Raw genomic sequence first — 15,236 nt, 5'->3', positions numbered from 1 at the left:
TTAATATCTGATGTGAGCATAAGTATTGGAGCAGTTGCCTCACAGGTCTTTCTAAGTGATCAGCTCTGTCATGTTGCTTTAATTCTTCAGATATTAAAAGCAGGGAATGTGTCGTATCAGTTATATCCATTACTTCTGTATTCTGAATCTTGCATTCGATGATGACACACAAACCAGGATGAAGACGAGGGAGCTGACTTTGAGAGAAAAGCAAGCAATTTGGATGCTAAAAGAAAAGAGGAAGTCAGTTAGATCTCTAGCAAAAACAAAGGGCATGGAGAAATCAAGAGTTTGGAAACCACCAGCGACACCAACAACTACCTGATCGGCTGAGAAAACAACAGTAGTTGATGACAGAATAATCATAAAAGCTGTGAAAATGAACCCTAAAAGACGTGTCTGTAAAATCAGCAACAACTTCCAGAAAGCTGGGGTGATGCTCTGACAATCTACTGTCCTCAGGAGACTTTGACACAGAATTACAGATGCTACACAGCAAGATGCAAACCTCTGACCAGCACCAAACATAGAAAGGCAAGAGTAGAGTTTGCAAAAAAACACAAAGGTGAGCCAGAAGAGTTTTGGGACTGTGCTTATGGACCGATGAGACAAAGATGAACCTTTATCTAAGTGATGGGAAAGCACAAATGTGGAGGAAAAAAAGGGAACTGCAATGATCCCAAGCATACAGCCTCATCTGTAAAGCATGGTGGAGGTGGTGTCATGGCATGGGCATGCATGGCTGTCTCTGGAACAGGCCCTCTCAACTTTACTGATGACTTAATGTATGATGACAGGAGCAGAATGAATTTGGAAGGGTACAAAACCATCTTGCCTACCAATATTCAAGAAAATGCCACCAGATTCATTGGGAAGTGCTTCATATTGCATCAGGACAATGACCCAAAACACCCTGCCAGTTCAGTCAAGGAATTTATAAGAGCAAAGAAATGGAAAGTCTTAGATTGCCCAAGTCAATCTCCAGATTTAAATCTGATTGAACATGAATTTCACCAGCTGGAGAGGAGAGTAAAGGCAGAAACTCCCCAAAACAAGCAACAGCTGGGATTGGCTGCATTAAAGGCTGGGAAAAGTATTTCAAAGGATGAGAGCAAGAGTCTGGTGATGTCTATGGGTCACAGACTCACTGCTGTGATTGTGTGCAAGGGATCTGCAACTAAATAATAGCTTTTAATCTTTTATATCTGCCTTATGTTCAACTGTCCCAATACTTACAATGAGTGGGATGAACTCTAAAAGTGCTGTTCTTTTTATTTGGTAAAACATCTATGTGTTGAAACAGCGAATAATAAAATGTGACATTCTGTAGTTTTGTCTCATATTCATATTTTAATCATATTTGCAAATGTCTTGACTCCACAGCCAACAGAACAATTTTGTCTTTACTCTTCCAATACTTATGGAGGGCACAGTATATGCTCCCATTGGTAAGGATTTAAAAAAAACATATTGTATTTCTTATCACCTATACGCAGATGACACGAAGATATATTTGCCTTTAAGACCTAATTGTAATGTTTCCTGTGCAACGTAGGTGTCTGGATGAAGTGAAAGATTGGTTGGCTGATAATCTTGTTCAGTTGAATGAACGCGAAACAGAATTTATGATTTTTGGTCGCACAGTTTTTAACAAGGCTGAAAGTGGCATACTAGGCCCTTGGGCTTGTTATCTACAGGACAGAGTAAAGAATTATGGAGTCATTTTTGATTCCTCGTTAAAATTTGATAATAAAATAAACACTGTAGTTCGGAATTGTTTTTTTTTTTTTTGAGGGCAATAGCGAAATTCAAATAATTCAAATAAGGCACTGCATGGAATAGCGCCAGAATACTTGGTAAAGCTTATTAAACCATATAATGCTAAATTAAAGCTGAGATCCTCAAATAAATTACTATTAACGATCCCAAGAGCACGTCTTAAATCTAAGGGTGATGGCGCTTTTGCTGTCGCTGGCCCAAGATGATGGAATAGCCTACCTTTCGATGTTAGAGCATCCCTCATGTAAAGTACCTTCAAGTGCCGCTTAAAGTCATACCTGTTTTCTCACTGGGTTATTTATCATTGATGATGTTGTTGTTGTTGTCTTGTTTTAATTACTTCCTTCTTCTTTTTATATTATCTTAACTATTTGTGATGTACAGCCCTTTGGAGTTACTGTGCAGCCTGAAAAGTGCTCTATAAATAAATACAATACAATTCAATTCAGTATTCCTCAAATATCCTTTATGTATTTAATCCTATTTTATTAAGCAATGTCTTTGCTCCTGACCTTCAACTATCCAATTCAACCATACTAATACGTAAAACGACTTTAGATAACAATAATATTTGTTTCTTTCTTTATGATTGAGAAGAAATGACACAAGTTTCTTGTATGACCGACCTGTCATATATTACAGATGAATTTATCACCTTAATTAATCCACTCTGTACTTCAACAACAAACCTTTGATCGTAATGTAGCTAATTTATTGTTTCTGGGTATCCTTGTTGTCATCATCTTTATTAGTAATTAACAGCAAGAAACTAAAGTGGGTTGTTTTTACACTTATTGCACTCATACTGTACATTATATTTCACCCCAACATAAAATAAAGTCCAAATGTAATTTACTTGTAGTTGTGTAATATTTATAGCATTGTGGTTTTCAAATATATTCAATACAAATATACTCAATACATTACATTTTAATTGTAAAATGGCTTGTTAAGATAATTGAATGCCACAATGTAATCTTTCTTATTTTGGTTGATTTGTAAAATGAGTGAGATTCAGCCTTCCAGCTGTATTTTGGTGTTTCTCCAGAAGATGGTGGTCTTCACCAGAAAATGAATGATGACTGACCAGCTCAATCGCATTGATCAGGCAAGAATATACATATAGAAAATATATATGTATATATACTATAATATTTCACAGGATTGTGACATTAAAACATCTTTAATATAGCAGCATAATGAGGAGGAATTAGTAGAGATTTCTTTTAATGAGTGACCAAATGTATTCCACTCGGACAGTGTCAAAAAATATAACTCTCCAAGCAATGAAAGCTGTTTACAGGTGTTAAATACAAGATCGGAGACACACTTTCTAATGAGAATTATGGCTTATTCGGCAATGGACAATTAAAAAAAATGAAGACCAGAACTTTGCCTGAGAAATGCAGTTCTCATCTGATAACCGAAAATGTTCAAGTCTTTAAAAAACAAAACTATTTTGCATGAATTTTACTGCAAGTTTGCTTTCTAACAGACATGTTTGTAGCCAGAAGATCAGCCCTTTGTTGCACAAAGTCTTGAACAAAAATCACTTTATGGCTGGTAGATGAATAGTTGAAATGAAAAAGAAAGTGAGAAAGATTTTGGACAAAAAGGTGAAAGTGTTGACAGAAATGAAGCCTTTTGTAATGTCTTTGTTAGTCATGTTGCTATGTGTGCTGTCATTCAGTGTAAACAAGCGAGTATTCAGAAGGCAAGATATGTTTGGAATCTACAAGCACTGATCTGAATGAACGAGTTCATCCAAGATCATGATACATGTGTCCCTGCCTGATCTCAGAAGCAACATAAGGACAATGCTTTAGCCCTTTTCAAATGAACATTCTATTAAGACGAGGAAAATCTCTCTAGATTACTGTCTGACCTTAACGTTATGTTGATTCAAAGGGATAGAGGCCATAATCTTTGCACAGTTATTAGAAATTATGAGAGAGACCCATGGCACTATTTTTGGCTTGAATTGCCACTAGCAAGACTACAGCAATATTGCATTTCTGGATGAACTATCTCTTCAGATTAGTTAGATGTCAGACTCTTGAAAATAATATTAACATGTGTACAATGCATCAACAGAGTGATACATATTACAATACAATCCAGTTCAGCATCTCGCTGGCTACACTGTGTAAATACCTTTAACAAAATTAGAAAGCATATTTGTATAGTGTAATGAACTTATGGTGTTGTTGTTTGCTATTGTCTATGGATAAAATAAGAATACTTTTTTTTTTTTTTTTTAAACTACATTCTTCAAACACAATGACACTGGAGAACACCTTAGTCCCTCTGTTTATAATCATGATTTGTTTAAAGAACTCTATAAATATACTTTATAAATAACAGCTCCAGAGTTACATTTTTATATAATGCATGGTAACACTTTAGTTAATTCTCACTATTAACTAGTTGTTTATTAGCATGCATATTAGATGTTTATTAGTACTTATAAAGCACATATTAATGCCTTATTCTGCATGACAATATATGAGACCCTGGACCACAAAACCAGTCATAAGGGTAATTTTTTTCGAAATTTAGATTTATACAGCATCTGAAAGCTGAATAAATAAGCTTCCATTGATGTATGGTTTGTTGGGATCGGACAATATTTGGCAATCTGGAATCTAAGGGTGCAAAAAAAAATCTAAATATTAAGAAAATCGCCTTTAAAGTTTTCAAATGAAGTTCTTAGCATTGCATTTTACTAATAAAAAATGAAGTTTTGATATATTTATGGTAGGAAATGTACAAAATACCTTCATGGAACATGATCTTTACTTAATATCCTAATGATTTTGGCATAATTTATATCATATCTATAATTTTGACCCATACAATGTATTTTTTGCTATTGCTACAAATACACCCCAGCGATTTGAGACTGGTTTTGTGCTAACAACTTCCTTACTAACTATTGATAAACAGCAAATTAGGAGTTTCTTGAGTCAAAAGTCAAAGTTAATAGTTAGTTTTAGAAGGAAGAACTTGTAAACTTTATTTCAAGGACCAATTCTTGCTATTAACCAATCATTAACTATGACTTTTGCCTCAATAACTCCTAATTTGCTGCTTATTAATAGTTAGTAAGGTAGTTGTTAAGTTTAGGATTAGGGATGTAGAATATGTTCATGCAGAATATGTGCTTTGTATTAATAAACAGTCAATATGTTTACAATAGGCATGCGAATAAGCAACTAGTTAATAGTGAGAATTGCTCCCTAAACTAAAATGTCACCATATGTAATTTACAGGTTTTAACCAATGAATGAAAAATATGGCAAGATGACCAAAAACCCATTAGAGTTTGTAACTTTGGGAAACTAAGCCAGTGGCCTTTTAAATGGAAACCATATTTGGTGGTTTTACAGTCACTCCTCTTCCTCTGTTTGTAGAGAAAACTGTTTCTATTGATTCCAAATCCATAGTTTGCTGAGCAATGACCTTTGTTTTTTCACATGCTGGTTTGCAGGTCTCCTTTGAGCAGTGTGTTGTGAGTTTCTGTTGGCTCATTCATGATTCGCACCTTGTCATTTTTGCTGTCAATGCGTTTACCCTCATCCAAAGCACCCACTTTTTTCAAACACAGGACATTCTGGAAACTCTTTTTGAAGTTCTCTGACAAGAAAGCGTACAGTATTGGGTTCGCACAGCTATTGGCGTATCCTAGCACCACGACGAAGGCAAACATGCTCCTTAAAAAAGGTGTGGTGCTAATGGTGCCTGTGACCGACGTCACATTGAAGATGTAGAAAGGCAGCCAGCAGAGCACAAAGACGGCAACCACAATGGACACCATACGTGTCACCCTCTTCTCAGACTGCCTCCGTTTGCCGGAGCTCACCCTGACTGCTGAGGACTTCACCTTGATGATAATGAACAAATAGCAGAGACATATGACCAGCAGAGGCAGGAAGAAGCCCAGGAAGAAGGTGTAGAACATGAAGGTGGTGTAGTAGGTCTCCTGTGGCTCTGGCCACACAATAGTGCAGAAGCATCCATCGGGTTTGGTGATCAGTCCACTGTAGATCACGATTGGGAGGTTGACGATAAGCGACACCATCCACACGACCAGATTAATGGTCTTGGCCACATGGGGCTTCCTCCATTTGGTGGACTTGATGGGATGCACCACAGCGAGGTACCGATCAATGCTCATCACCATCAGACAGAAAATACTGGTGAACTGATTGAGAGAATCCACAGTCATGACTATGCGACACAAAGCCGCGCCGAATGGCCAATGCACCAGCGCCAACTGGATTGCGATGAAGGGCAAACCGAGCATGAACAGCACGTCTGCCACCGCCAGGTTCAGGATGTAGATATTGGTGACCGTCTTCATCTTGGCGTATCGCAGGATGACGTAGATGACCAGAGCATTTCCACACAGACCGATAGCACACACCACAAAGTACATGAAGGTGATGATGGCCGTGCTGGTTTTGGTCAAGCTCTGGTCCGTCTCATTTCTTAGGCCTTCTTCAGATATGTTGCCGAGCATGATTCCATCGTACATGGGGAGTCCAGACAGATTGCTGGGGAGGTTACTGGGTGAGAACGAAAATGTCCAGGAATCCATTATGTATATCCCTCAGATTCCCAAAACCATTAAGTGCATCTTACAGCCTGGGGGGAAAAACATATGGTGGTCAATGAAGTATATACTGTTGTATATATCCTAGATTGTTATCAGTGCTAATCCTAATGCAACCAACACAGAATGTCTCTGTTCCAAAACCTAGGATGCTACATTGTTTGTGAGAGCCTACATAGGGAGCTGTCCTACTGCCTAAATAAAACATCAACCAAACTGACAGATGTGGAACATTTCACATTAACGGCAAGTCAAGTGTTTTATTCAAACCAATTTTTCATAAGTTCTACACAAAAGACTTAGTTAATTAGTTATCATATACACTGCCGTTCGAAAGTTTGGGATCAGTATGAGTTTTAATGTTTTTTTAAATAAGTCTCTTCTGCTCACCAAGGCTGTATCTATTTAATCAAAAATACAGAAAAAAATTATTAATCTATCTATTATCTGACTCAATCTATCTGTATAGCAACACCCTAGCAACTACTCAGAATACCCTAGCAACCACATAGCAACACCCTAGCATCCAACCCGGGTATCTTAGCAAACGCATAGCTATACCCTAGCAACCGCCTTAACAACCACCCCAAGTACCCTAGCAACTGCATAGCAACACCCTAGCAACCACCCCAGGTAGCCTAGCAACCGTCATAGTAACAACTCCAAGTACCCTAGCAACCACCTAGAATATCCTAGCAACCACTCTGAGGTCCTTAGCATCTATCTATCACTCATCTATCTATCTATCTATCTATCTATCTATCTATCTATCTATCTCTGACAGACTGTATTGCCTTCAAAACATTCAAACTATAAGCTTTTAAAACTATACATTTCAGACTAAACACCATCAAACTTAAAAACTTTTTAAACATCTTAAACTTTTCAAACTTTCTCAAGCCAACTTAAAGTTTGTCTTGGCAAACTTTTTTTATCTAGTTTTGTGAATTATTATTGCAATTTAACATAACAGTTTTCTATTATAATATACTTTAATAATATAGAATTTTCAGCATCATTACTCCAGTCTTCAGTGTCACATGATCCTTCAGAAATCATTCTAATGTGCTGATTTATTATCAGTGTTGGAAACAGTCATGCTGCTTAATATTTTTTGGAAACTGATACTTTTTTCAGGTTTCTTTGATAAACAAAAAGTTAAAAAGAACAGTGTTTATTCAAAATATAAATTTTGTTTTACAATATACACTACTATTCAAAAGTTTGGGGTCAGAACATTTTTTTCTTTTTATAAAGAAATAAGTAATGTTATTCAGCAAGGATGTGTTTAATGGGTAAAAAGTGATAGTAAAGACTTGTAGTGTTAAAAAATATTTCTATTTTAAATAAATGATTTTCCTTTTGAACTTTTTATTCATCAAAGAATCAAAGAAAAATGTATCACAGGTTCCAAAAAATATTAAGCAGTACAACTGTTCCCCTTCAATTGGGTATTTGTAGTGGAAACCGTAAAAATTCTGTGATGCTTTCTATAGTTTTTTTTTTAATGGAACCATCACAACCAATATAAAACTGCAATGGAAACCATTATGTGCAAATCAGAACTAGTACAAATTTCTAATGGAAACCTATACAAACCAATAAATCCTAATGGAATATGCCCAAAACACACTACGTAATGGAAACCATTTGGTAATGGTTTTATTGGTTAAAAGTTGATGGTTTGTAATGGTATTTGTAGTGGAAACCATAAACATTTCTGTGATGGTTTCGATTGTTTTTTTAATGGAACCATCACAACCAATATAAAACTGCAATGGAAACCATTATGTTCAAATCATGACCAGTACAAATTTGTAATAGAAACCTATACAAACCAATAAATCCTAATGGAATATGCCCAAAACACACTACGAATTGGAAACCATTTGGTAATGATTTTAAATGGTTAATGGCTGGTTTGTAATGGTTTTGTAAGGGAAACCATAAGGTTCCCCTTCAATTCGGTCACTCTACATTGCTATGGGAAATACATTTTCTCTCGAATACTATTGAAGCCTTATGGAATCACGCCAGTGAAACTGGCCAAATGGCATTCAAGCGCGCAAAATATGAGCAGGAATCCCACTCTATATAAGGCAGTGCTTGTACGTCATCAATTCAGAATCTTTTTCTTCAGCCAACCTTCTACGAGAAGCAAGAAGCCTATCAACAAGACTACTCACCGTGATCTACACGATGCAGCGGACACGCCTTCTCTTCACCTGCTGTGTTCCGGTGAGCTTCGGAAGCAAAGATGACTCTCGATTGCCTCTCCTGTGCGGAGCCAATCGAATTGGGTTGGATTGGATTGGATTCAATTTATTGTCATTGCACATGTAGATACAAGGCAACGAAATGCAATAGAGAAGAAAAATACAGCACAACATGAGGAAAGGAAGGAGAAAAAAATAATCCTCACACTATGCTCCTGAACGGGAGTACAGTGTGAGAACAGACAAAAAAAACCTCAGCATAGAGCACAGTCAATACAGGAACTTGCAGAGAATAATCCAGTTCAGACGACCAGCCATCCGGTCTGCAGCCATTACAGCGCTAAAACAGACCCGTTATCAGACTGACGGGAAGAAGCGGCAAAGGCATTGGATGTGGGTAAAGGGAGGTGAATGAATATCTGTATCTATGAGCGTATGAGTGTGTGTATGTGTAAGTTCGTGTGCCTAGAGATCCGCCGCGCTGGCACTCCAAACAAGTTGTCTCAGTCCGCAGATTGTGTTGCGACACAGCAATTGCCATGGAAACAACCTTGGCCGGAGCCCAAACGCTCGACAATCACAAGGTGTCTGTTGAGGGGGGGAGGGAAGAAAGAGTGTCTCCCTGCAGCATTCGTCCGGGGAGTTAGATTCCAGAACAACCTTGCCAAGCTGTTCTGTTGTTTTGGGAAGCCGAAAAGAGATAAGATTGTTTGGTCTTTGGGCGAACAGCTGCCTAATTTCACAGCTATTCTCATTGTCCATTCTGATCTCCTTGTCCATCAATTTTCCTTTCCAAAGCCGAGAGCTTATCTGTGATCAAATCCATATTGCGGTTAATAGTCTCTGTCTCAGAGGCGACCGCTCTGCCGACTGCTTCAATCATGACGGGCAGCCTTGTGAGGTTTTGGACAGCTGTTCCTGTCTCCTTAATTCTCCGATAATTCAGGGCAACGCCTAATCCAATCAGCAGAAACCCAGTTATCATGGTTCCGAATCTTCTGATGGCCACAAATCGTGCGTCTTCAGCCTGGGTCGCGCCCACGCACAGGCGCCGCTTGGGGGGGTCGGACTGCCCCCACTGCGGGGATATGAGTCTCCGGACTCTCAGACTCTGTGTGTCCATCGTCCAAGGCGATGAACTCGCCCAACTAACTCTGCCGCGCTCTTCTTCTGCAGCCTCTTTCGAGCCAAGGAGGAAAGTGCCGCGAGTTTCTGATGCGGATCTGTCAGGATCAGGTGACTAGCCCGCGCCGGCTCAGTGCTCACGCACTCCTCACCCCCCTACTGCAGGTCCCATTCCAGTGCGCTTTATGACCACTGATCTCCGCCCCTCCCCCGACGCTCAAGATGTGGTGTCTTTCAGTGCCATGGTGGGTGGCAGTGTCTGCAAGAGAGGAGTGGTCTAACAGCCTGCTGGATCACAGTGATTTTGAGCTCCTAAGCGTCCTAGCCAAGACAGTGGATGAGCTCGGTTTGGAGTGGGCGCCATCTGGACGAGTGGTACCTCCAGTCAGATTGCGGCCGAAAAGACACCCCGCGGAGACCCGGCCCCTTTTTCCCCGAGGTGCACGACGAGATAAAGTCGCGGAACGTACCGCTCACCAGTTGGGTGCATAACCCGGGATCCTCCCTCCTGTCTTCTGTGGATGGAGCTGACCAAGTGGGGTATGTCAAACTACCTTGGAAGAAGCCGTCGATGCCCATCTCTGTCCTTCAGCTGCGGAGAACTGGAGAGTGAGAAACAACACGTCTCTCCCCTCTAAACCACTGCAAACCTCGCTGGCAAGGCTTTCTCCGCGGCGGGCCAAGCAGCTTCAGTACTGCACGTGATGGCGATACTCCAGGTATATCAGGCCAGGCTGCTCAAGTCTCTGGACGAGGACGGGCTGGACCCTGAAGTGTTTAAAAAGCTCTGACGCGCCACGGATCTGGCCCTCAGAGCGACGAAGGTGACAGCTTGAGTGATCGGCCACAATATGGATATCGGAATCTCGTGGTGCTAGATCGTCACCTGTGGCTTACTCTGTCCGAATTAAACGACTCAGAGAAAACACCCTCCTGGGCCCGTATTCATGAAGAATTTTAGTGCTAAGAGTTGCTCCTAATAACAAAATTCTAAGAAAATTCTTAGAAATGTGGGTGTTCCCTCTTAAAATGAAAGAAAAGATCCTAGTTAAGAAAAAAGTAATTCAGAAAGCATCGTAACCCTTAAAAGAGGTCTTAAGGTCCAAAATTGTTAGGAGTACGGACGAGGACTTTTAAGAGGCTTAAGAGTTTCTATAGGAATGGAGAAAATGGACAAAACATGAAGAGGGAGAAGAGATGTGTTGCACACAATGCATGACAGTGAGTTAATAAGACTCTACACATTAGATCGTGCAGGGATCATGTTTGTGACCGATCTTATTAAAGACACGCAAACATCTCCGACACCGCGCAGAAATGCTATAGCGCCAGAAATTAACGTAATCACTACATTAACGTATTTGGTAACTGGAAAAATGCAACTATGCAGCAGTGATGATTTGGGTCTGTTACAGCACTTTTTAGGCTATGTCTCTGTTCATTTCCTATAAAACACGGTAAGTATGACAGCATGGTAAATAAAAAATAAAGAATATATATACATATATAATGTGTGTGTGTGTGTGTGTGAGAAAGAGAGAAAGAGCGAGAGGAAAAATTACGCCTGTAATTTCAAAGTGAAGGCTTATAATATACCCTACTCTTAAAAGCGCTCTTTTATCTCCTTCTTGACAACCAACCAATCACAGTCTTCAAAAGACTGTGTCATTCCTAGCAACCGGCTCAGCCCCGCCTCCTCACTAAGATAAAAGTTTTTGGCTTTTCCTCGCTCAGAGTTGCTCTCAGATTGGTCCTGAATCACTTTTAAGCTAAGACTCCTAGTTAGAAATTTTTAAGCTAAAATAGGAGCTCTCTGAGAGGATTCTTAGAATCTTTATGAATACGGGCCCTGGACGTTCCCGTGTATCCCTCAGGTCTCTTCGGAGCAGCGGTTGGAGACGTTCACGAAGCGCTTTGTTGAAGTGCAGAAGCAATCGAAAGCCATTAGCCACTTCCTGCCAAAGCCGCGCCGGCGCGAAACCTCCTGCGCGTTCCCGCTCCTCCTCAGCGCAGCCCACGGGAAGAACGCACGCCTCTTCCGCTACTATTCAGTGCGAACAGGAGCCGGCGGAGAGGTCAAGACAACCGTGGCCGAAGCGCCATCAGGGCTCGAAGGGCCAGAGACCCTTCCCTGACAGAAACGGCAGACCATCGGCACCGGAATCGAAGCCGCGTTCCTGATGCTGTCTCTCGGAGCTGCACCCAGCGCTGAAGACGAGCCACTGAAGAAGTCTGCTCGCTCCGCTGTGTGTGCTCACCATGCCCCCCTGCCTGTTGCGGGTGGCGAGAGCAATTGTCATGTTTGTGTTTTGACTGTTCCACTATGCAGTGCAATAAAGTCGAAAAACCTGCAAAAATGCATTACTTTTAAAAGTAACTTTCCCCAACACTGGCTATAACTGCCTTTCACACGCACGTCGAAAATTGCCCAATCGGCAGAAATGACCTGATCTTACATTTTTTAAAAGGAGCAAAAAGGCTGAACACTCCTCACCCTTCTACTCTACCCACTTGGGACTTGGCGCTTGTGATTGACGCTCTCATGGGACCCCCGTGAGAGCCCATAAGACAGCGCTCGTGCTTCCGCTGGCCTCTGTTAAACGAGTTGGAGAACTGCAGGCGCTTTCAATTGACTGTATTGAATTCGGGCCAGGTGATTGCAGACTCACCTTGAAGCCTAGAAAAGGTTGTGTGCCTAAAGTGCTTTCGAATCCATTTAAAGCGCAGGTCACAACACTATTTACTTTCCGCCCCGAAAAACCAACCAGGACAGAGCCGCTTAATACACTCCTGCTGTGTCCTGTACGTGCGGTGCGCACTTATATTGAGCACTCTAGACAGTTCAGACTCTCAGAGCAGCTATTTGTATGTTTTGGTGGACGCACAAAAGGACTACCTGTGTCCAAGCAAAGGCTGTCGCACTGGATCGTCGACGCAATTGCTTTGGCTTACAGCTCTAAGGGCACGGAATGTCTGATAGGGTTTCGGGCCCACTCAACCCGCGGACTCGTGTCCTCCTGGGCAAGTGGCATGTCTATTCAGGACATTTGTATGGCGCCCCCCCCCCCCCCCCCCTGACTTTTACATGGTTTCGACTAGGTCCTGTAGACCTGAGTTGTGTTTACTAAGAGAATATCATTGCCGCTCTCATTACGGCTCCGGATGTGAAACTTGACATACTTAGTCGAGCCAGGCTCCATTGCTGTGACACTGCAGGATTTTATACGTTCCCATAGCATTTGTAGAGTGACCGAATTGAATGCAATGCAAGGAGTTTAATTTGTAGCATTAATTACAGTCTCTTTAGAAAAAACAAGACTTTTAAGTGGAAAGGTGGATATTCTATCGAAATGAGGGAACGAGACATTGCTCTTATTGCCGTGTCACCGAGCACAGGGTCTTAGAATGCAAGTTGCTTCAGTCAAAGATTCTGAATGGATGACGTACAAGCACCGCCTTATATAGAGTGGGATTCCCACTCATATTTTGCGCGCTTGAACGCCATTGGCCAGTTTCACCGGCTTGATTCAATAAGGCTTCAGTAGTATTCGAGGAAAATGTATTTCCCATAGCAATGTCGAGGTTACATAAATAACCGAGAGCGTTTTCAACATCAGCATATTAGAATGATTTCTGAAGGATCATGTGACACTGAAGACTGGAGTAATGATGCTGAAAATTCATTGCTGCGTCACAGAAATAAATTATATTTTAAAGTATATTAAAACAGGAAATCAATGATAGAAATTGCTAAAATATTTCACAATACTACTTTTTTATCAAATAAATATAGGCTTGATGAGCATAAAAGACTCCATTAAAAAACATTACAAATCGTACTGATCCCAAACTATTGAATGGCAGTGTGATTGTAGCCATTACTTACCGTATTTCAATTTTCATATTTTTAGGCCAACCACTGAATTTCCAATCAAGCTGTAATTAAGATGGTATGGTCCTGTATACTTTAGTTTGTGTGAAAGATTAATGCTTTCAGTCAAAGAGTAATGCTTTCAGGTTTTTATTTTAATGTTGTTCTGTACAGCTATACAGTGCACAGTCTAGTAACTGACTTGGGAGAGCAATGTCCTGTATGTCACAATCATCCCCGGTGGGCAAACAGGCTGAAAAGCAAAGTAATCAATGTCCCTCTCAGATCCAGACCCATTTATGGCTGTCATTTTTTTTTTCTAGGGCATGTGTGCATTAATCCTAATATTAACCACTAAAGCTCCAGGACTGAAAGTGTCTGTCACTTCACTGACAGTCCAAAGCTGCTCATGTCAATGCAAGGAGTTTAATTTGTAGCATTAATTACAGTCTCTTTAGAAAAAACAAGAAATTTTAAGTGGAAAAGTGGATATTCTATCTAGACATGAAGGTAAGTTTTATGAAGATTCAATGACGTTGCTTAGTATAACTCTCTCAGTTTATGGTTCATTCATACAAAGTGGCCATAGAAATAAGAAAATTATGTAGAAAATATTCTGAAACAGAAAACAGTGTTCTATATTAATATCCATTGTTACTTTGAAGAAAGTAACATAAGTATTCATGTTTAATTTACTGAATTTTCTGATAGACAAAATATTTTAAAAATATACTTTTGGAGCAAGTCATTCTTACCTTCATGTTGATGTGTGTTGTACAGTACAGTGGGATCCGCTCATGGTTCTGCTGAAGAGCACATGTGGAATATCCAAACACATGATCTGATCTGATCTGAACTGAAGAGATTTGACCCTGTGTTGAGACAAGCCTCTCAGAGCGAGAGAGAGAGAGAGATACTGTGTATGCCTGTATTGAAGAGAGCATTTCTATGCTACTGTGTCTGAGTGAAGTTACTGTAGGATGGGTGTTTGTTCATCACTAAGGTGTCTGTAAAACATTATTCTATATACATTGTGTATTGTGTAGTATTGATATTGTTTGTGTGCACACTGTGAAAACAATGAGTATATGAATGCTTTTGAAAATATCTTCCCTATAGAAACCAGATGGCAGCGGTGCAAATAGCAATGGATTCTATTTACACCAAGTGAAAATGGCAGTATTTTTTAACAATATGCTATTTACACTAAGTGCAAATAGCTATAGATTCTACATTCTACACCCCTGATTTACATTATTTATACTACTTATTGCAAATAGAGGCAATTATCTGCACCTCAGTATTGTTGTACATTATAAAACACAATAATAACTTACGCAATAATTTATTTGTACACAATAATAACGTATTAAGTGTAAATTATAATTTTAATTCAAATTATTAAATGGATGCCACCTTATTGGGACAATAAAACCCTACCTATACCTACCCTAACCCTACCCGACACTTTATTTTCAACTTTTTTATTATTTCCTTCATTTTTATTGAATATGAGATTTGAAAAGGGAGAAAAAAGTTAGGCAAAAAAAAGGATTCGAACTCGGGTCGATCGCGTCAAAAAGCATTCACCTTCCATCTACGCCAGGGGTCCAACCCTGTTCCTGGAGAT

General features: G+C 40.0%; 1 protein-coding gene across 1 annotated transcript; it reads right to left on the bottom strand.

The window, feature by feature from the left end:
- Positions 1-4,328: 4,328 nt before the first annotated feature.
- On the bottom strand, positions 4,329-14,443 carry LOC306866884 (somatostatin receptor type 2-like). The gene is made up of 2 exons (XM_079412302.1): positions 14,362-14,443; positions 4,329-6,426 (listed from the first exon to the last, which is right to left on the bottom strand). Exon 2 carries the CDS (start codon positions 6,377-6,379, stop codon positions 5,252-5,254), a length of 1,128 nt encoding a protein of 375 aa, XP_079268428.1. The 5' UTR covers positions 6,380-6,426; positions 14,362-14,443; the 3' UTR covers positions 4,329-5,251.
- Positions 14,444-15,236: the final 793 nt, after the last annotated feature.

The sequence above is a fragment of the Barbus barbus genome (assembly GCF_936440315.1).
Source record: "Barbus barbus genome assembly, chromosome: 4".
Lineage (NCBI taxonomy): Eukaryota > Metazoa > Chordata > Actinopteri > Cypriniformes > Cyprinidae > Barbus > Barbus barbus.
Note: the sequence above shows the minus strand (reverse complement) of the source record. Positions and strands in the feature narration are given on the sequence as shown.